The 23,345-nt window shown below is 40.0% G+C and overlaps 1 protein-coding gene across 6 annotated transcripts in view; it reads right to left on the bottom strand.

Moving 5' to 3' along the window:
* Nucleotides 1–23,345, bottom strand: part of LOC117428384 (probable E3 ubiquitin-protein ligase HECTD4) — a 64,339-nt gene that overhangs the window by 36,788 nt on the left and 4,206 nt on the right. For all 6 annotated transcript variants that reach the window (XM_058994712.1, XM_058994708.1, XM_058994711.1 and 3 more), the window contains exons 2-10: nt 18,058–18,575; nt 10,221–10,310; nt 8,872–9,002; nt 5,986–6,094; nt 5,403–5,541; nt 3,022–3,192; nt 2,520–2,712; nt 868–1,029; nt 275–388 (exon numbers count right to left, since the gene is read on the bottom strand). In XM_058994712.1, the coding sequence (XP_058850695.1) occupies nt 275–388; nt 868–1,029; nt 2,520–2,712; nt 3,022–3,192; nt 5,403–5,541; nt 5,986–6,094; nt 8,872–9,002; nt 10,221–10,310; nt 18,058–18,575 (1,627 nt within the window). The remainder of the gene's footprint in view (nt 1–274; nt 389–867; nt 1,030–2,519; nt 2,713–3,021; nt 3,193–5,402; nt 5,542–5,985; nt 6,095–8,871; nt 9,003–10,220; nt 10,311–18,057; nt 18,576–23,345) is intronic.

Genomic DNA, 23,345 nt, shown 5'->3' on the forward strand with positions numbered 1-23,345 from the left:
CAGCATGGGAATATGGAAGCACAAATAAGAAAATGCTGGTGAGAAGAGACTTTTCCTTTGTGTGTGTGCTGACCTTGATCAAAACCCATCATTGCCTTAAAGTTTGGAGTTCATCTTATATTAACATTTGCATTAGCTGCATCGACAGAAATTGCTGATGTAAAACAGTGTTCGAAAGCAGCACACTGGTGCAACAAATTAGTCTGGCAAAAATGTATTTTTGTGCGGGGCTCTTAGTTTTAAGACATCTTCATCTGCAGATTGCATGTCTTACCAAGTCCTGGAACCACAGCACCACGGCCAAGAGAGCTCCCAGTGGCGTCTATGAGGTCAGCGCGGCTGGTGAACTGTCCATCAGAAATGTTAAACACCAGGCTAGAGGCCAGGACTGAAGGGAGATAGGACAGCGTTAGAGCACTGTACAGCACTCATTTATATAGAACTAATGAATGCAGTGACTTTTAGTTAATATAACTTAGTAAAGGTCACCGCACACAGATGTTTTTTTAAATGAATTTATTCTTGAACAGGAACAAAAAGAGTAAAGCAACTACTTATAAACTTACTGATTTACTGCAATAGCTTTTATTTTCTATTGTGGTTTTAAAAGTTGTGTGATCATTTTATATTTTTTTAAAATATCAGTACAGGACCTTATCTTACATACTGCTTACATAATTTTCTTGTTCATCATGCCAGCCCTTTTTATAAGCAGCAATCCATGTTTTGCCAATATTCCTCCATCTTCAAAAGCAGCACACGGCACAACACTTTTAAACACGAAACGCTTGTCAAATCATATCCATGTATGCCCTTTACTTCCTTTTCCCAGGTTCATGGATTTCCCCCCTAAATAGACTCACTAACTTTTCAGAGATGACAACCCACTGGCACCCCCAAACAGTGAGCGTGTGGCAGAACTCCCCGACACCCCTGGAGGTGACACCAGCATGACCAGGTACGTTCCGCAGGTGTACATTGGGGTCCTGCGCAATGTCTTCAGGGGTATTCCACAGCTTGTGTTGACCGCTGGAGAAATGAAATATTAAATCAGGAGAGTCACTGAAATGCTTACTTTACAACAAAGGAGCAGCTAGAGCGCTATCCAGGTATTAATGTTTTAATGAAATGTCCTTTACTTGATTACATTTGATTACCTTGGCTCATTTGATTAGCCTTGGATGAGCTGGGGAGGATCGTCTTCCTCATATAATTGTCTACAGTCTCAAATCACTGCATTTTAATTATTTACTTATTCAGAGTACGGCCTTGCGGCAGGTTTACAGTACTAAAGTCCCCTTTACGAAGCAGCACAGCAAATAATTCAGGTCACTAGGGTAATACCCAGGTAGGCATGCAACAATTCGGATTATTAAAAATAAATGATAAGTGAAATGATTTAAGTGCAGTACTTTTTTTCAAGAGAAATAAGATCAGCACTGCAGATTACAGTCACTTTAAAATCAGCTTGCTGGGATTCTGAAATTATGATTTATCCTTTCAGTGGATAAAGGGATAATCCTCTTAGACACCATGTAAACAATATACTGTTCATCTGGGAACTCCCAGCCAATAGCTGGACCAGGTTTATTCTTCCACTGTATTTAATGTACTATTTCATGTATTATGCTACTATCATGCATTATGCACTTTCCACTGTATTTAATGTATTATGCATTTTTTTTTTTTTACCGTATATCATGTATTATGCATTTCTCTGTATTTAAAGTATAATGGATTTTCTTGTTGTTACTGCATCTTGTAAAGCACTTTGTGATGGTGGTCCACTATGAAAGGCGCTATATAAAATAAGGACTGATTGATTGATATTCTACATTGCAACCTAACACATCTGTAATTACAAAGTAATATTTAAAATGCATATATAGTATGTATTTACAAAAAGGTTGGGTCTCAAATTCAAGAATCTCCCTGTTATTAGCTTTTTTACACTCTGTGCCTAGTTAGGAGTTAACACCTGCGGATAGGTTAGGCTTATCCCAGATTCCAGTGCTCGATCCTGGCTCTTATCCTGCAAATATTTTGTTAATCACCCACTATGACTTCCTTAGAAGTGGGGCTTGCATGAAACCAAGCATATGTTATTAACATGTATCAAATACTTTAAAACCTACAATTCCATCCCTAGCTTCGCTCTCTTACTTGCTGTCAAAGACAGGCATACTTTTAAATTATACATAGCACTTAATCATCCGTAGTTCCAGCTTTGCCAATATAGCAAAGTACATTAAGGTTCACAAAGGAATTTAATAGTTACCATAGTTACCACTGGTGTCTGATTGAAAATGGCTTAACAGGAGATATATATACATCCATTAAGCTTGGTTACAAAATGAAAGATCTACAGTTTCTATAATAATGATGATGATGGACGCTCCGATTCCCATCTTCCTTTTATTGAATTTCATTTCCTGCAGGGGTCGTTAAGGAAAGCGCAGGCATCTGAACACAACTGAATGTGTTGTTTGTGAAGCGAGCGTGGCTAAACTGCCCCCTACCTGACTGATCCTCCTTGAGCGTGTTGGTGATTGTGGACCCTGTGAGCGCAGCCAGTGTGGCGGAGTGGGAGGCTCTGAAGCGGGACATGCGGCTCAGAAGCAGCTCGTTCAGACACTTGGACGACTCCCCCTCTTTCCTCATCAGAATGATGCGCTCATGAAGCGGGACTGCTGCACAGACACCATTCTGCGTCTATAGAAAAGAGATTTGTATTTTTAAAAATAAAAATCAGAACTTTAATAGCCCTAAACCCCCCCATCTTGTGAATATAATGTAATCCTGTGTTGACGGTATGATATCAGTTTACTTAAATTGGTAAACCACAGCCTAGTCACTTGCTCAAACCCAGGATTATACAGACGTCATATAAGTAAGGCACTAATAAAACACCCTACATTCTATTTGATTATCTTAACAAGGAGTGGCTATACAGCAGAACGAGTGAATAACCTCAAACTAAAGTATATTGGAGACAATCTCAATACCACATGTTGCACGTACTGTTAGTTGAAAGACATCCATAAACACAGAGTGTCCTTTTGGTGTTTTTTCATTCAGGCTTGCCGGAGACCAGATCCAGTAGACGTAGGAGCCATCAGAGCAGAGATGGACGGTGGTCATGCTGCTGCCAACAGGAAAGTGGTTCACTGGCATGGGGACAATCTGGCACACCTGACAGAGACAGGATGAGATAACCATGAATATAAATGAAATCTGAATGAGACCTTGTATACAGTAAACTCCTGTATTCAATCTTTTCCTAGGGCAGGGGTTCCCAATCTTGGAGCTGGGGACCCCTGAGATAGTTTCCGGGGGGCAGTAGGCCAGAATGCCTAATGTCATGGGGGGACATGAGCCAAGAAAGTTTGGGAACCCCTGACTTGCAGTATGTGTAAGAGTGGGAGTACTGCAGAAATCTGCTCAAAGTTCTGTTTTAAATTTTAAAGATGACTGAATCAGTCTGTTTAAAGATGCTCATTTATTCAGCATAATAACAACAACAACAACAACACCAAAGTTTCCATTTCCAGTAAAAGCTTCCGTGACCAACTTCTGTCTTTGTGTAAACAAACAACTCTGAAATCCCTAAAGAAGTTCAATACTTATGCATGATGAAATGTAATGTGTGATGTCCCAAAGGAAGCTTAAACTGATTTCTTCTTTTTTTTTTCTCTCTCATAACACTACTTAACAGACAAGTCCAAAATTAGATTACAGAAGTTGCAAAGCTTTTTACATCAACTTGTCTCTGGGTATGAATTTCTTAATGGACCTCTGATTACAGGAATCAGTGATGTCAGAAGACTTTAATCTCAGATTCAACTAATTTCATGTGAAACAAGCCCTTGTTTATCCGCTATGCTATAACTCATTGGTTAGATTCTTACATTATCTACCATATGCATCATAAACTTGAATAAGCCCTTTTTAAACATGATCTAGGAACAGTGCATAGTACATACAATATTATAGAGCAACTTGTCTGCTTGGGAGCTTAGTGCTGTGGTTTTCTTCTTCTTGTTCAATTTCTTTGCTGCAACTTTTCACATCGTATTGATACGTCTCAAGGGCACAATGCAAAATGTTTCCAATTGTGCCGAATTTCATTTGGTACCACGGGAGGTCTTCAGTTTGTCGTGACTGTCACACAAAGTAAGGATCTTGACTGCTTACTGTGGTAAGTTACTGTCAGGTTGTTCTTTAATTTGTGAATCACATTGCCTGCTGATGAATGACAGGCGCTAGTGAAGGATTTCAATCTGCAAAGTGGTTTTAAATATGTGCCCTATTTCTGTTTGCAGAAAAGAGGTTGTCAAGGAAACCAACAATAAGGGAAATGGGATAACAAAATGGAACTGCAATAATATTTCGCTTTTAATTCACTGAACCCCCAGCAAAAAAGAAGAAGGGTTTGAGATGGAAAAGACCTACATTGCATAGCATTTTGATCCACTCCAAGGAGTAAAAACACCTATTCATTTTACAAAAACTAAAACCAAACCGCTAAGCAATTACATACTTCAAGGATTCTTCAGCACAATCACACTGTTTCTCTCATCTTTGTACAAATCATTTGTATTTTTCTCTTAAAAAAGTTAAATAAAGACTATTAAAACATGACCCACTGTATAGTTAAGTGGTTATCCAATAATAAAAGCTGGAATGCATAAAACCTTTATGCAATGGGAGTCTTATTTCGTTTTCAGCATTAGATCACAGAAAACACAAGTAAAAAATACCTGAAAAATTAAAATCCTATTTCCAGTATGACACTGCTAATCTATTATTAATAGCAAACCTTCTTCAGAGCTACTAAAAAAAGAAGGCTTCAAGAAGCCAGGAAATTCCAAGGGTAATCTGATTACATATTTATTGACAGCATGCTCATTTCAGTATAGATTTTGCTGCGTTAAAATAAGGTTTTCAAATTAATTACATTGGATGTAGAATCTTCTATAATTTTGTAAATGCAATCCTGAAAAGCTGTACAAAGCCACTAGAAGAATCAATAGAAAATCTAAGGAATGTGCAAAAGTACCAAGTACAAAGCATTTCTTTTTATTTGAATTTCAGGCTGTTCAGTGAACCAGTGGCTGGACTAGACTAGGTTATTTCAGATGTCTAGAGGGCAGTATAATGAAAGGTTTATGAAGCTGTGTTACAGTAGTTAAACAATCTTGTGAGCTCCCAATGCACTTACGATACAGATCAAGCTCTACAGTAAACAAGTTGCCTGTAGCCATTCAAATATTAGAAAGCTGGCTTGTACAAGTTTTTAACCATTAATTATCCATATGCACTACTGATTCATAAGGCAATTAATGTATCTAATTGCTGAATGCAACGGATCCAACAATGACTTGACTTTGTATATCCGTTACCTGGAGGGTGAATTGGTCGATGACGTGGAAAAGGTAGTGAGGTTTGTTATCAAAGGAGACGGGCCTGTGAAGGAGTCTGCAGTTGCTAAAGGAAACCCAACCGGCTTCCAGCTCTTCATTACGGCAGTACACAAAACCACTAAGGAAAAGAAAAGAAAAGAGAAGACAATGCACAATTAAACAGATCAGCAAGGACTCCCAACACAGGCTAGTACCGAAAAACATTAGGAGTCTGTTCCAGAGGGACAAACTGTACACAAACTCAAGCAGGCTAGAATAAATCCTTTTGCACCTTATCAAGCCCTGCAATATCTCCTACTGGGAGCTTTCCACAACCTACAGATCAACCCACAGGTACAATTACTAACGTTTCAATAAAGCATCCACAGGATAGCCAGTTTCTTGTAGACTTGTTGCTGTTATTCAACCGTTTAAATGATTAGAGGAATAACGCTACTGCAACAACTTCGAAAAGGTAAAGGATAACAATAATGGAAATAAATCAACACCTGGATGTTTTATAGAATAAATGAACTACCACTACTTTTTTTTGTGTGTGTCAAGTACATAAAATTGGTACTACCGTAAGGTCCCATGAAGTCCTGAGCCAAGCTTGCTGATTCCCTTTCCAAATGAGTTTGTGGTATAGAGATAACATCCATCTGTACCAAGAGAACGCCCTATATCTGTGTCTGCAAAACAAAAGCACAACTGTGAATCCTCAACTTCAGTTTCAATTCTCCCTTAAATTTCATAGCTCACATTCTACCAGTTAGGCACTGATGGCCCTAAGCAGTGCTTAATGTGTGTCACATTGCACTTACTGTACAGTCCAGCTCTTTGATCCAACCATATCCTTAATTATTACATTCCTCATCAAAGCCAGACAAATCTGTTGTCTTGCCCATTGTGACGGTATTTTGAATTGTTATGCAAATTGACATGCATTCTTTAATACATGAATCACATGCATGAAGGACAGCTGACTAGCACAAATGCATTTCAAATGCATTGTCTAACCTCTGTATGCATTTTAAGTGCCTTACCCTTGTATTAAAACAGCTGACAGCTTCTAAAAATACCACGATTTCCTTGTCTGATTTTAAAACAAAACTTTTTGAATTCCACAAAAGCACATTGTGCAGCAACATATTGGAATGTGAGCAATATATATTTCTATATTCTGTAATATACAGATAACTGCATCTCAGCCCACACAGAAATGCCATAAATAAGCAATGTTAGGTCAAAAAGTCATAATTAAGCGATGTAACGACATATCGCCAAATTATGACTCCAAACTATTTTTCTAGGAATTTTCTGTACGTCTTTTAGACTGCTGACTGACGTTTTTATTTTAAAAATTCGAAGCAAAATGTCGTCCCATTTTGAAATTCTCACACTAGAAGCCAGAGAATCATTTAAAATCAGAAAACAAAAACAAAACTGCCTTCGAAATAAACTGGAATCCAAATATTATAGAAGCAATAAAGGAAGCTTAAACTGATTTATTAATTCGTCTGCGCTGGCCTGCAGCAGACAGGGAGGGGGCTCAGGGCTGGCCGGCTGGCTCTCTAACCCTTGCCTTTTTACACTTCTTAGAGCAGAAAAAGGCTGTACACAAAACAATTGAATTTAAAAAGAAATGACCTGCTCATGCACAACCCTATACCCTCCCGGCATTATGGCAATCTGTGCTTGTAAAAGCATTTCATAGCTTTGGGATGCCAACTCACAACTCTAGTAGTATAGAGGACAAACTCAAGTATTACAAATTGTTATTTCAACACCTAGAACGCTGGTCACTTTGAGCCAGTGTCATCCTGGCTGCCCATGGTGGCTATGCACCCTGCTGGCAGTTTCTGCAGGCGTTTGTCATTACTGTCCAAACCCCATGCACACGGATCATATTCTTTTACAGTATTTCTTTCCCTCTACTGCTCAACACATTCTGATGCATTGCTTTAGAAAATAACATTTGTTCTGATTTTTATTAAATAGAATCAATATCTCAGTTCTAGAAAAATGAGCCGCTCAGATTCTCCTGCAACGAGATACCTGGGATTGTATAGCTGGAGACTTTTAGCATCCGTCTCTCTCGGGAGTTAATCGATTGGCGTGAGCAAGGCTTTAAAATGCATCAGCATTACAGCTGCCTACAATCGCACACATTTACATACACTGCAAACAAAACACATATTAATCCTAATATAAATTTAAAACAGATGTGGAGTGGTCCTGGCTGCTTTAATCCAATGGTTATAACGTGCACGTCACACCCACCACCACACATTAGCTGAGATTTGAACTCCAGACACCACCGATCTCTAGAGACGCACATCTTACAGTAGTTCTAATTGACTTGAAATTGGCTAGATCTGGTGAAGTAGGCTTTGATAAGAACCAGATTGCTTACATTCCCCAAAGGTAGTTTAACAGACACAACTTTCTCTCCCACAATAATAATAACTCTTCCATTGATATAAAAGGGTAGTTGTTGTCTAGCTTATTTACTATATTATTTATTTATTTATTTTGCTTGGGGGGCAAATATATCAGTATCTTATTTCCATCCCTGATATAGAATATCACAATTACATTTGTTTTCAGTATATGGGAGTATATGAGAGTTAGTCAATAAATCATTTAATAGTAAATGTATACCAGGACAGCTAAACCTGTGACTCCCTGTATCCCTCTGTAATCAAGTGTCAGAAGTCAATCTGTTCAGGCCATTCATGAATTTTTTAGAAGCATAATAGGGTTTATGTTATTTGTTTTATTAATAACTGGAAACTTCCATACCTCCTTTACGGGAAATGTAATTGCACAGCAGTCTGACATCACTTGTATCAAGGAAAAACAATCTAAATAAAAAAATCTATATACTGAAAACCTGCCAACATAATCACAATCACATCTGCAATTATTTCAGTCCGTTAACAGCTGTGGTTCAATACAAAGTGACAGCACTCATGGTAAACTCACAAGAGATCAATAATCAGTTTAGAGAATTGTTCAACCGTGAAATAACACTATTCAAATGCATGAAAATGTATTTAAATGGCTCTGGGCCTCAACTAAGGATTTATAACTTAACAGCTCTAACTGATAGCACTGCGGTTCATTTGTGAACTAGGTTATTGTTGAATATTCAGCAGAATCATTATAATGAACTGTAATACTTTGTTTGAGGTATCACAACTAAACACATCAATGAGGAGTTCACTTGATCCCAACAAATAAGGCTCCACAATCATTTCCCTCAAACAACGTTACTGATTTGTGCTCTTAGTACGATTCCTATATAGTACTCCCATAGGAGTTCAGGGTGTTTGGGCAGACATGTGGATATTTTGTTAAAGTTAGGCTGACAAACATTTCAACAGCCATCTACGATGTGAAAGTAAATTGAAAACCAAGGAGCGTGCATTGTACAATATGGGACTGACCCATGTAAACACCCTACCTTTGCTGTCACTGCCGGAGCCGCTGCTGTTGTCAGGTACCGGCAGCATGTCCTCAAAGCCCCAGGACACCATGTGTTTGCCCCCCAGCAAGCAGGACGGGGACCCGGGCCCACCTTCCAACACCAATAACCTGGAAGAGCAAGGGGAAAAAAAACAACATAAGAAACCACTATGGTCTACTGTTGATGCCAGCCTAGTTTCATTACTCCATGGCGCATACTTTTACCCTTGACCAGTGGTTCCCAACCCCGGTCCTGGGAACCCGTGTCTGCTGGTTTTCATTCCAACTGAGCTCTCAATTACTTAACTAGAACCTTAATTGAACTGATCCTTTGCTTAATGTGACCTTTGTAATTGTTCTCAGCTCTTAAACAGTTGCAGAGTTCAAGTTAACTTGCCAGTATGTCATTAATACATCTGGGAATTTAGATTCAGGCATATTAGAACACAAAAGACACTTTCTTGTCCTGAAAGAAATTGTGTCACAGTGTAGTGTAAAAACCAGAGACAAATACAATTTACCAACTGCACAGCATGCATTGAATCATTAGACTCATTTTCTACTACAGTATGAGGTAAATCAGTCACAGCTGAGATTAATAAGACCAACCATAGAATTGTAAGAGCTGGTATTTTTGACAATGTTAGTATTTGCAATTTACTTTTAATAATCATTTAACTATTTCTTGCTGTTAACTGAATTGTGTCACTACATGTAATGGTTGCTAGAAATGGGTGAAACTGCAGTGCAATAGGATTCTTATTTTTATGCTTGTGTGTGGGGGCATCACAGTTTGTTTGTTTGTGTGTGTGTGTGTGTGTGTGTGTGTGTGTGTGTGTGTCTGTCTGTGTGTGTCTCTCTCTCTCTCTCTCTCTCTCTTAGAGCTCATCTGAGGAATGTGCAGCAATTTGGGGGTTGTAGAATGTATCTATTGTGGGCTGGGGTCTGTGTGGGGGAGGGGTGTAGAGGTTTTATGTAGTGTTGCAATGTCAGAATCAGGGCGGTTGGAATACAGGAGAAAGAGTGACACACACCAACTGTCCAGAGCGAATAGCTAAGTATTTTACTTCATCTGTTACTCTGTATCAGGGCTAATTCATAAACTTTTGTAGTAGTGAATTTCTCTGTATAATTTTACCTGTATGTTGATAATAAAACCTGATTACTGTGATTTGAAATTGTTAGTTGTGTCTAGTAATTTTCACTCTCATGTTGCAATAGATATTAAAGAAAATATTAGGCCTTATTTTCTTTCATAATTCACAACAAAATCAGGCATATTTAAAACAAGCTCATACTGCGCTGAAACCTGGAGTGGCTCACAGTACTGTGCAACCAATTACTTACCTATAGAGTACATCGGCAACAGGCAAATACCCCAAATCAGTCTGTTTCTGAAGCAGGTGTACCGTGTGAATTAGGGTTTTTAACGACCCCCTGAAACACACAAAAACAAACAGTGTTAACTACATTTAAACATCACAATCTCCAGACATGTTCAACCATGTCCTGCACTCTTTCCTCAGCACAATGGGTTTCAAAAATATTGGCCGCTAAAAAATGACTGTCCTCCCTCTCATTAAATAAATGCTGGCACTCCGATTTTAAGTGCCTTGCCGATTACATTATACAGACAGTAATGGATGATTCATGACCAGCAGCTGCCACTTACTGTACAGTTACTGCCTGGTAGGCTTTTGACAACCTGGATTCCTATGAATCACACAAATAAAACAGACTAGGAGGGAAGGATTTCCATGGCTGAAGATAACGCTTGAAAACAGCGTTTAGATACATTTAGAAGAGTGTTCTGTATACTCCACTGAGGTCACACACAGTATCAAACCCATTGAATCCTCCCAATTGTTTATTTGCTAATTATGCCATGCTATTAGAAAATGTTTAACAGAGGTGTGGCTCCAGACAGAATGTATATGAAACGGTGTGTGTAGTGACTGCATCCTTTAGACAGTAAAGGGATCAATTTCCTTCAAGGAATGTATAGCCAGAAAAACAGCGTTGAGGTTGTTTCTTCATCGTCAGATAATATCATTTAATTAAGAAACGGTCATGGTAACATTGCTAATTATAGCTGTATTAAATGCAGGTAGAGTGGAAAGAAATACACTAAACAATGATACACACAATGAATTCAGCTTACTTTCTTACTTGCTTCAGGGAAAGCCCTGCCTTGAGCGCAGTAGCTTGGGTAAGTTTTTCAGCATAGAAGAATACAGTGCTTTGCCATTTTTTGTTGCCGTCTTTTTTGCTTTCTTGTGCTCTACGTGTTTACGACTGGCAATATGATCTTCAATGGTACTGACTCGTACACGATCAATCGAATGACAGCAACATTTTCAGAATAGTATCCCACCATCCTCATTTAGATAATCAGAAAATGTTTCAGCTCTTTTACTGAAACACTGCATTTTTTTTTTCTTCGTTGATGCAGTCGCCATGTTGTGTTTCAGCAGAGACACACGTGAGTGAAGTCACATGATGAATTAACTCAATCTGGCTGGGTGTAGTGCAAAAAAAAAAGTTCAGAGGAGAAAAGGACAACACTGCAAAATTCCATTCCCAAAATGCATAATTCTGCAACATCAGCAGCCCTACATTTCCACCATAAACCAGATTGTCAATTTACACAACTTAGAGCAGAGAAGTCTCCACCCAAAAACTCTAGAGAAATGAACACCCACATTAAATCCCAATTACACATTGTGTAAACACGCACACACATGCGCAAGCACACACACGCACACACACTAACAGTGCATTTCGGTATAACCAAGAGTGCCACTTCAATAGAAAATATTTTGTTTTGTGGTGGAACAGTGGGCAAATCTAAAACATAACAAGAAGCAGTCTACAATCAAAGATGGATTTATATATATAAAAAAAAACACATTCTAAATGTTTTTAAAGGGTTAGGAGAACAACTGGATTGCTGATGTGTCATGGTTTGCCACACTTAAGGGATTTTAGTCTGAGTGATCACATTTACAGTGGGACCACTTAGAGGGTTATTTAGAGACGGCACTTCACAGATACACCAGATGGTGTCCAGCAACTCAACGGACCTGGACAGAACAGATTCACTGTAAAAGGGCAACTTTTCCTAAACAATATGTATTTGTCCCCCAAAGCTTGTAGAGACGACACAATTGGAGCATCATCAAAACAGGCAGAGTGGTTTGAGTGGCCATGAAACTGCAGCACATTTCTGGTAGGGCACGCAGGGGCTAGAACACACACACTGTAGTTTATGTAACAGGTAATTAAAATATCTTGCTTTTTGAAAGCTGTTTTTAGCTCAGCTCACTCTGCACCCCATTAGTAACCCTGGTTCAGTTGCCACTCATCATCTTCTTCCTTGACTATTCAAATTAAAATGTAATTTCACAGTCTATCAAAGACTGGCTGATTGAACAGGGCTATTCTTTTTCTTTCTGGCATCCACACATTCAGCTAGGAAACTAATTTACTATTAGATCCTTCATTTAGATGTCATTAGCATGCCTTTGCAGTTTCAAACAGGATTACATAGAACAAATATGTTGTTCTACTTTTACTGTAAGCAGGAGATTCACAGTCCAAGCATTTAATTAAATAAATTGCAAAGTTTTTACAGTGAAATGCACTGTTTTTAGTATAACATATCAAGTTTACAAAAATAAGCCCAGACAAACTTTTTTCCTTTAAAATATATATATATATATATATATATATATATATATATATATATATATATATATATATATATATATATAATTATCAACAGTATCATACTACAACGAAGACTTTTTTGTCAAATTTTGTCTAAGATTTTAAGTTTCTTTTAATACCAATTAAAAGGAGGTAAATGGCAACACTGGAATCAATGCAAAAACTGATAATTATCTTGAAAAAATTAAATAAAATAGCTAAATCAGCCAACAACCTTTACAACCATTTTGGTGGTCAATTTATCACAAAGTCCCAGTTGACTGCTAAAGCTGCAACCAAGACAGACAGACCAAAGGCTTCAGTCTAGGAAACTAGGCCAGGCAGTACTGCAATTGAAACCCTTTAGTTTCAAAAGCGGAAAGAGAATAAGAAGAATTCTAGAATTCTAGAGGGCTAAGATCTGCTTAATTACGTTTCCATGCTACAGGGAAGAACAGCAAGCTTTTCAGAAGGAAACACCAAAGGTTTTTTTTTTGCTTGTTCTTGCATTCACCATGAATGGTGTCTCCAAGTGGATCTTAGTTTTGCACTTCCAACTTTCTGAGCAGTAGTTTAGTTTAACTGCCTGCACACAGTTCAGAAGGTCCCATGAACCTGCCAAAAAGGATTATTCCTGTAAACAGACAGCTTCACTTTAAAGCTCATGAAAAGTAGTGGGGTTGTAACCAAATTTTGGGATACAAAAAAAAAAAAAAGTGACAAGCCACAGCTGTTGTTTTCCAGTACTATTTTCAATGCAAAATTCTCTAATTAATGTGGATATCATTTGTCTCTACTGCCCTGTTCAAAATCTTCTAGGCAAAATCAGTACAGTGTGGCTTTTAATGCAGACAACCCTTTATTTTTCCCACACTTTGTCAAAAACACAAAGCTTCAAATGCTCTGCTATCGTGACACATTGTTGCCTCTCTCTAGTTAGAAGACGACTAAATTAAAATAGAGATATTATTTATTCACTTTTCTGCCTTCAAAAGGTTGCTGCAGACAAGGGACCACTAAAGAGCCAGTGGATACGGTTTACACCGTACATAACCTGTGCTATAAACAATTCTATGTAAAGGCTCTTTTCAGAGAAAATTAACCACTGGGCTGGATAGTTCTGTGCAACAATAGCTACTGCACCTACTGCTTCTAAAAAAGAACACAAAAGAGGAATTTCTGTTTTTGACAACTTGACAGCCATGCAGCTGGCCTCAGCATTCAGAGCACCATATGCCTCTACTTGATGTGATGTTTCCATGCAGGCTCTTTAAAGAGACAGCAGTGCAATTCCCTGCCCTTTGTCCCTGGGTATCCCCAGTGAGGGGGCTGGCGACCAGGAGGGTGGAACTACAACATTTTGTAAATTAAATTACGCCTGGGAGACAACTCCATTTTAACTTAACGATTAGGTTGATGTAACTTAAAAAAGAGGATGGTGAGTAAGTAGATTCAAGAAACTGCACAGAGTCCTTTTCTTCAGTCAGTTGTTAGGTTTATTGAAATATGCAGGGAGTCTGGTCCCAGGTACAGGACACAGAATACTCGTTCTTACAATTGTTGCATGACATTAAATACCCTTCTGCATAGGTGTCTCTCTCCTCCTCTTTCTCCAACACTTAACCAATAGAAAAGGTACAACTCATTATCCTGTTACCATACATTTAATTTTGTGTGAGTGTGTGTATGTGTGTGTGTGTGTGTGAGTCTAGTGTGACGACCTCTGAACTCAGTGCATTCCTCAAACCCCTGGTGCCCCAAAAAGGTCCATACATCTGGTTTTTGTCATCTTCTCTCCGTTCTGCCTTAGACCCTTCAAGTCCAGTAGTATTATCTCTTACTCTCCCTGTGAACCTTTGGGTCCAACGGCAGTCCCTGGGAGCCTTTTAGCTCCTTTATGCTTTGTATTCCCAAAAGTCTTAGAGCCTGGCCACTTCTGGTCCATAGCACTGTTATCTTATTAGCTTGCAGTCAATGTTGGACAAGAAGCTTGTAGAAACAAGGTCTCTTATCAATTGTTAGCAGTACATGCAATTTGAACCAAACAGTCTGCTATCTGCAATATTAGTTTCTTTTCAGAAAAGAACACCAGTATAGCTCTGCCAGTCCACATGCGTAGCAAACTGCTAATCAATTCTCGATCCATGTTTTCCAACACAGGTCTCCAAAAGTTGGAAGTGGATGGCAGCACTGCACTGTGGTCTTACCAAAGATGATCTAGTGCCTCCGAGCCTGCCAGTGCTACTTTATGCGCATTGGAAAGCAGTGCAGATTTAAAAAACACATTTTAGGCACTGCTTGAAACCAAAACCTGGAATGTTACTAAGGTCTGATTTTCATTCCTTTACTAAAAGGATCAAGTGCATGAATCTGAGGTTTAAAACAAAATAATAACAATAATAATTCGAACAGACTTATTACTGGTTGGATAATGCCTTTAATAAAACTGGAGTTAGGAGTACATTTAATGTAGTATGATACCTCAGATTTCTAGCATAATCTTCAAGTCTAGTCACTGCCTTCCCTGCCAAAAAAACGATGATATCTAATCCAAGCTGAGCAGTTTTGTGGATGTCTTCCTATGCACAGAATAAACCACAGCACGCACACCCAGCAAGGCAATTGCAATAGCTGGAGTGTTCTATAGATAGCACAGATTCTCAAGAATCCCTGCTTGAGGAAAATTACATTCCACCCCGGTTTGATCCTTGTGTGTATCAGGCTAGTTCAGCACAAGTCATGTTCAAAGTTAGAACAAATAATAAATAATTCAGACAATCTCTCCGTCAGGGATTCATTGCATTCTACTTTAGAAACTGACCTATTAAAACAGCAATAATTAGGAAGATAAATGCAATGTAATATTCAGAGTGCATATTTTTTATAGCTACATCAAAACATGCAATTATGTGCCCTAGGATAGCAGTTTAGTTATGCAAGACCTACATTAGTTATGTACAATAAAATGTCTTATAAACGTGACTCTGATTTTGCAACAAACCATTATAACCCAGCAAGAGACTTGCTACAAAAAAAGGTTTGGTGTTCACAAGATACAATACTTTCCAACACCTACACCCCTTCTACTGCACACTATGTCAATATACAGCATACAGTAAGTCAACACGTGCACTTAGATTTCAAGGTTCACACCCTGTAACAGTGCTAGGATTAGTATCCAACTGCTGTAATCAGACAAGCCAAACTAGTAGCATTTAGTGTTTAGACTGGTTTAGCTTATACATGTATAGTTAGTTAGCAGCAGCTTAAAAACTGAAGATAAAGCACACTTATAGTTTTAAAATTATTATTAGGATCCTCATCAATACACAGTACTGAGATGGCTTAAAGTGAAGTGAAGATTCATTCTGAGATAACAAGTGGTCTCAGAAGAGAAAGGTAAAAACTGAGAGGGATCAGCTTCCCTTCCTCCTTCAAGTGACTGTGGCAGGACAGAAGCAACACATTCTAAACAGTGGCAGATCTAAATACCGCCACAGGTTAGATCATTAAAATATGACCTGACGAAGTGTTTGAGTTTCTTCTGTGTATTTCTGTCTGCAATTAAAACAATTGGTGGGAGGGATGGTGGCACTGTGTGCTGTGCACCAATCCCATTAGGAAAAACAAAAACTACAAGGATAACATTTCACTGGAAGCACTGTACAGTACCTTTGTTTCATCAGAACTTGACCATTAGCGCTGGGCATCAGGCTTTCTGTGCAAGCTTGGCTTGGTGTGAATAATCTACTGCAGTGTGTTATTGTAAACCTCAGCTGCACTGCAGCAACATAGCTACTAGATGACTTGAAAAGGGTCACTGACTATTCCAAATGATTCCAAGCTGGTTTAATAAAGCAGACCACGACTGTAGATAATTTTTACCAGTAGTATGTATAATCAAACACAGAGGTTGAAGGGGGGGGGGGGGGGGGGGAATACCCATTTGCTACTGGTTCTGGCACTGGGAAAGCACCGTGTCCCTCCAAACAGCAAGTCATTTACTCAATACCTCCTTTCATTACTTTGACTGCTCTGGAGTCTCAAAAAGGGCACATTACCTTGGAAAAAAAACAAACAAACAAAAAAAAAACCACCACACATTCAGAACAGTGCTTCATCTCACTGAAGCCCCAAACACATTAAGAAAGGCAGCATTCAATTTTGAACCAATTTACTGTTAATCCAGCCAGTCACGGCTGTCATGACTGAGCAAGGGTGCTCAAGCAGAGGGGCGAGGGAGTGGTGGAGCTGCTGCAAACTGTCACAGGGAAACAACGTTCGAATTTGTGTTAATATCCCTAAACTAGGCGCAGCTAATGAAAGTGGCAGAAGATGTGCCCAGGCAATTTAGCTACAACTGGTTTTGAAAACAGCAGCTTTGCTTCCCAGTAATGGAATCTAGGGTGTCCTGTACCTGGGACCAGACTCCCTGCATATTTCAATAAACCTAACAACTGACTGAAGAAAAGGACTCTGTGCAGTTTCTTGAATCTACTTACTCACCATCCTCTTTTTTAAGTTACATCACCACATAACACTAAACACCTGTTAATGAATGGCGTCCATCAATTTGACAGCAAATGGTTTTTTTCCACCTCACAGCAGCAGGTCTAGAAACTTGTATTTTTCTATGCCAGCTGGGACACTATCGCTACAAATGGTATCCATTTTTAACATTTACTGTGGGATCACTGCAAGTGTTCAGACAAAGCAAATGCAACTTAATTTCCACACTACTGAACACGCTGTGTTTAAACACTGTAGTCCCTCAGTAGAAACCCACATCCATATTTCATTAACTGAAAAAGGTCAACACAAAGGCAGCATCTTGGGATGATGATTTGCATGAGATCCATTTACTAATATAAAGCTAGAAAGGAAGTTCAGTGTACTGTCAACCTGCAAGTACCAGATAAGAAGACCATCAAAAAATAAGCAACCAAAATCAATACTCTCAACAATACTTATTCTAAACCCCTTACCAGTGATACTGCTGTCGCAATGGAGATGTGCTCTGTATCATTCTTAAGTCTTGCACTTTGATTAAAACTCAAATAGAAACAAATGTTATTTCTATAATAGCAGCTTTGCGGTCTCACTAATAGGCAACATACTTGCGAAAGTGTGAAAGTTGTGGCACTGATGGCACTGAAACTCTATTTAGCTAAAGAGAAGGTGCAGTACAGTATGCAGTCAGGCTCAATGTGAGTTGACCTGCTCTGACCCAAACAACATGCCTCGATCGTGCCCTGGTGGGAGTAGCCTCTTAGACAGCAGAGTGTAGTTCAGCCTCCATGCCCATTGTCCTCTTATGCACCAAATAATGGTCAGAGACCTCCAAAACTGACAATAACACTCACTATCCACCTCAACAGCATGCAAACTGAAAGGTTTCTCACTGGCAATCCTGTAAGCCACACAGAGCTCCAGTATTCGGTTCTAGATAACAAACAGCCAGCATGAACATCCTCACCTTGCACAGGCCAGGGCGACGAGTGCCGCTGCCGCATTCTCTTTTTGCTTCTGCGGGATGTGCTCCCCGGAGCTGGTGTGGTCCTCCAGCCAGGAGCAGAGCAGGGACTCCAGGCCGTTGAGGCAGTCCGCGGGCTCTTTGGTGAGGCTCAGGGGCTGGCAGTCGCGGAGGCAGGCAAGCAGCACCTCGGCAGTGATGTTGCAGAGGGCTGGGTCAGTGCGCGACTGGGACTGGATGAGCGGGAAGACGAGCAGCAGCCCCATGCGGGAGGTGAAGGGGGCCTGCTCGGGCTGCTGCAGGAGGCCCTGCCGTTTGAGCAGGGCCACCGTCTCCTCGTCCCCCGAGCTCTCCCGCTCCTGCTGCTCCTCCAGGGCCAGCTGTCGCTGTGCATTCCACAGCCCGCGCAGCGCGTTCAGGCGGTACTCCAGCAGCCGCGCGTAGGCGTTGCTCTGGTTACCACACACTGTGCGCAGCCGCTCAGCGAGTTCCGTGGGGTTCTTGGTCTCGAACGTCAAAATCTGAAAAGGAAGTTTGAAATATTATTGTTGCTATTATGCATGCAAGACAGCTAACATACAAAATGACCATACTGTACTAACTACATTAATACATACCGTGGGCAAATAATCAAGTTAATGGGCCTGATTGTTTACTGTGGGCAAATGTCCCACTTCATGCATTTGCAAGTTGGCCACAGTGGAAAATACAGGCCAGTGTCCCATGCTGTCATGACATCAAATCAGCAGGTGCTTTTAAATGTATTTTCTTTTTTGGTTGACCACGATTTTACATGCAGCGTGATAATAATAATAATAATAATTTCTTTCTTAGCAGACGCCCTTATCCAGGGCGACTTACAAGATATCACATTATTTTTACATACAATTACCCATTTATACAGTTGGATTTTTACTGGAGCAATCTAGGTAAAGTACCTTGCTCAAGGGTACAGCAGCAGTGTCCCCACCGGGGATTGAACCCACGACCCTCCGGTCAAGAGTCCAGAGCCCTAACCACTACTCCACACTGATGCCTGTCTCTCATTCCAGTCTCCAATATAATCTTAAAGCAGATCTGCCCAAACACCAAATACAACATGAACCAATCCCACTATTTGGTCACTATTTCTAAAAACAGAATATTACGGTACCTGGCCGACAAGCAATGCATTTTAGGGGCTATGCAATGCAGTGGCTGTAAACAATCTCTGATATAGATCATAATTAACCAAATAAATGTTATATAACATCTGCACTTAACTGATGTTTACAGTTATTGATTCTTCTGTGCCCAAGGCTTTTTGGGCTTTTAAAACATCCATTAGACAATTCATGGGTTTCATTTGATTTCCATGCCAATAGCTTTTATCAGAGCTGTAGCACTCTTTACATTTTCTGATGGAAACAATGCTTTCAAGAAAGATTTTGATTTACAAATGTACAGCAGGGGGGCATACATGATGCTATATTAACGCATCTCTACTTTAAGATCTAATAACACTGGAGCAGTTGGAAAATCCATCTTGATTTTGTAGTAAGCATTCTTCAAAGCCAAGTTCAATCAAATATAACCGACTTATATTTACTTGATTGGATTCCTGGTGAAAATTTCTAATTACTGAATGATTAATTAACCTGTTCTAAAAATATACTATGCTGCTCAAAAATGGCTAGCAGTATCAGTGATACAAAAAGGACTTGGATAAAAAGCACTGCCCATAACACAGTCAATACAGGTGCAGGCCCTTCAAGAGTAGCCAGGATGGAACCGATTTAAATGTGACAAGACTACATTTTTTCTGGAAGGATATGTGACTATTCCTAAACGATAAGTGTCTAACTCTTACAGGAAAGTTGGGGCTAGTAACCTGTATAGAGGTCTGATCATCACTCGATACTGTTTATTAGGGCAGCAGTGTGGAGTAGTGGTTAGGGCTCTGGACTCTTGACCGGAGGGTCGTGGGTTCAATCCCAGGTGGTGGACACTGCTGCTGTACCCTTGAGCAAGGTACTTTACCTAGATTGCTCCAGTAAAAAACCCAACTGTATAAATGGGTAATTGTATGTAAAAAATAATGCAATTGTATGTAAAATTAACGTGATATCTTGTAACAATTGTAAGTCGCCCTGGATAAGGGTGTCTGCTAAGAAATAAATAATAATAATAATTAAGTCCAACCCCACACTATGGGGAGGGGCAGCTAGTCCTGACTAAGCAGATAGAAGATGCTGCGGCAGAAAAACCATCCTTGCTCAGACCTACGTTAACAGCCCTTACCCCCAAGGGACTGACCACCAGACAAGCTGCTGCCTTCAGTTATTGCAAAGCAAGCAATATATGTAGGCAAAGAGACGGCACCAAGACGGTATAGTGCAGTGCACTAATGTACTGAATTAAGCTCACAATGCCATCTTTCCATCATCAGTTGCACTGTCTTCCTTAATTCCTCGTCGATTCAGTTACATGATGAAGCATCTCACTGTCCTCAAGGAATGAAAGCCATGCCATTTACAGTAAAAAAAAAAAAAAACAGTGGCAATGAAAAATCCCTTCCTTAAGGCAGAACCTAGCTAATGAACTTCCACACTGCCAGTCAGCAGCTAGTGATGCAGAGCTATTTGCAGCCCTGTAACAAGAGAATGTGAATCTATCATCATATCAATAAGACCTTCCAAAATGCTAGTCTAATGTAATATCCCAATCAAATTGCTTCCATTCCAACTCTAGCAATGCATTATATTTTTGGGTTGTCTCCAGGATGCGTCTCTCAAGCTTGTTTCCCACTGGACTATAATCCTATATCCGGCTCTCAAACACCGCTTGTGCTTATCATCTGGGTTGCGAACAGTAAAGGGTGTGAGATTAAAGCAATGCCCACAAAAAGTCACAAAAAGCCTCAATATAGTTTTAAGCATCAAATACCCCACCTAGTGCAAAGTCATATTGTTCACCCACAATCTGTGAACCTTTTTTTCCTTTGAAACCTTTAACAGCTCTACCCAATGGTAAACAGTAGTGCTGCACGAACCAATTATTCGGTTCAAGCTCTCCACAGATGAGGTTCATAGGTGTTGATCAGGGTCATTTACAATCCCAAGTGAAGAAACAGCTGCTTGAATCTGTGTGGACTGCTGTTCTCTACCGAGTCTGAGAAAAGCAGCAATCATCTTCACTTGTTTCACTTGGAATCAACACCAATGACCCTCACCTGATTGTCAGCACTGGATTTCTGTAGAGAGCGCGATCACAATAATCTAATACATCGGTTTGTGCAGCACGAGTGAACAGCTCATGTTTTGCAGCTGAAACATGCCAGCTTAGATTTATTTGGCAGCTCTATTGGAGACAATAGATTTCCAAAAATACTGTACAATTTACGGGCAACTGCTATAGAGTAGGCTTACACACCGAATACTTACAATAATAATATCCAGGCTAATTCTGCTTAAGAAATTGCCCAGCACCATTTGTATAGATCCGTCCTTTCTTTGCAACTACCCTACGTCAGTGCTGTCCAAGGTTTGGGAATGAAAGGGCCATACAGATGACCAGGGAGTTGTTAAGAGCCATCAAAAACTAAACAAAAACCATACAAAAAAAGAAAAAGGTTTCTACAAAAACTGCACATTATCCAGCCTTAATACCCTTCATCAAAAGATTGTGAAGCTAGGGGCTCCCGAGTGGCGCATCCAGTAAAAGCACTTGCTAGAGTGCAGGATGCGCTCTATAGCCTGGACGTCGCCGGTTCGAGTCCAGGCTATTCCACAGCCGACCGTGGACGGGAGCTCCCAGGGGGCAGCGCTCAATTGGCCGAGCGTCGCCCGGGGGGAGGGAGGGTTAGGTCGGCCAGGGTGTCCTCGGCTCACCATGCAGCAGCAACCCCTGTAGTCTGGCCGGGCGCTTGCCTGTAAGCTGCCCAGAGCAGCGTTGTCCTCCGACGCTGTAGCTCTGAGGCGGCTGCACGGTGAGTTTGCAGTGTGTAAAGAAGCGGGCGGCTGACGGCACACGCTTCGGAGGACAGCGTGTGTTCATCTTCGCCCTTCCCGAGTCAGCGCAGGGGTGGTAGCGGTGAGCTGAGCCTAAAAAATAATTGGGCATTTCAAATTGGGGAGAAAATAATAAAAACTAATTGGCAACGACTAAATTATTTAAAAAATAAATAAATAAAAAAAAGATTGTGAAGCTCTACGAGTCAGTCATACACTACACGGTTCAAGAGCCAGCCGCTGATAACAGCTAAATGACCTTTCCTCTTTCAGCAGAGTCACTGAAGCTCACAAAGCACTAGTAAATGTACACTGTCATCTTTTTGAACTGCTAGGGGCTGGCAGGCACTGAATGGGGGGGAAAAAAACTATGACTGCATTTATGAGATGCGTCTGAAGGACAACCGAGGGGAAGTTCTACAGAAAACACCCACCCAGGAGGCTGATCTGAATGTACAGCTCTCTGCTCACGAATTAAACAGCACGTAGTTCTACTTTACTGTACGTTCCTTCATGTCGCCTCTCGATTGGAAAAGCAGGGCTTGATTACTGAGGAGAGTTCCAGAAACTATTTGGCTTCTCAGTAACGAATCGCTGCAATGTGGTTCTTCATGTGACCTCTTGAGGACCACACTGAATTATCTGGATGAAGCGATCAGTACATTTATTTAATTAGTAGCTACGAGTTAGTTATGGATGAAAGAGTGAAAAGTTCAACAAATAATGAGGTGAAGCCAATTCATGCTGTCCCACATAAAACGAAAAGCTGTCAGTAATCACAGCATCATAATCTGTCAGTGCTAGTCTAATATTTTATAAACATACAGGCAGGAAAGCAGCGTGCAACTACAGAAATTTGATAGGATTAAAATGAAAGTGCATAATTCCAGTAAATTGCTTTACCAGCAGCACTTAACCTAACCACTGCCTTTCCCTTCCAAAATTGAAGCCCCTCTCCCACACAAAACACATGTGAATTTGTTTAATTATAAAGTCCTTAACAAAACGTTGCTTATTGACAGGCTACAAAAGGTTTAAATGATTGAATGCTGTATATGAAAATCAATGTAAAATTTGAAATAAATAGAGTCTACTTTGTCATGTTAAATGTGTGTGATACTGATAGTTTAAACAGTAAACGACTGTTTACACAAAAGGGTTAAACACACATTTACAGTCTGATTGACAAGGCCAGGCTACTTCTGGTATTAGAGATCAGCGCAAGACCCGAATATGCTGATAACATTTAATACGAACATGCAGGGTTTTAACCTTTGTGCTGTAGGTTAAGAAACCCAGGAA

Source organism: Acipenser ruthenus, chromosome 21 (assembly GCF_902713425.1).
Source record: "Acipenser ruthenus chromosome 21, fAciRut3.2 maternal haplotype, whole genome shotgun sequence".
Taxonomy (NCBI): Eukaryota; Metazoa; Chordata; class Actinopteri; order Acipenseriformes; family Acipenseridae; genus Acipenser; species Acipenser ruthenus.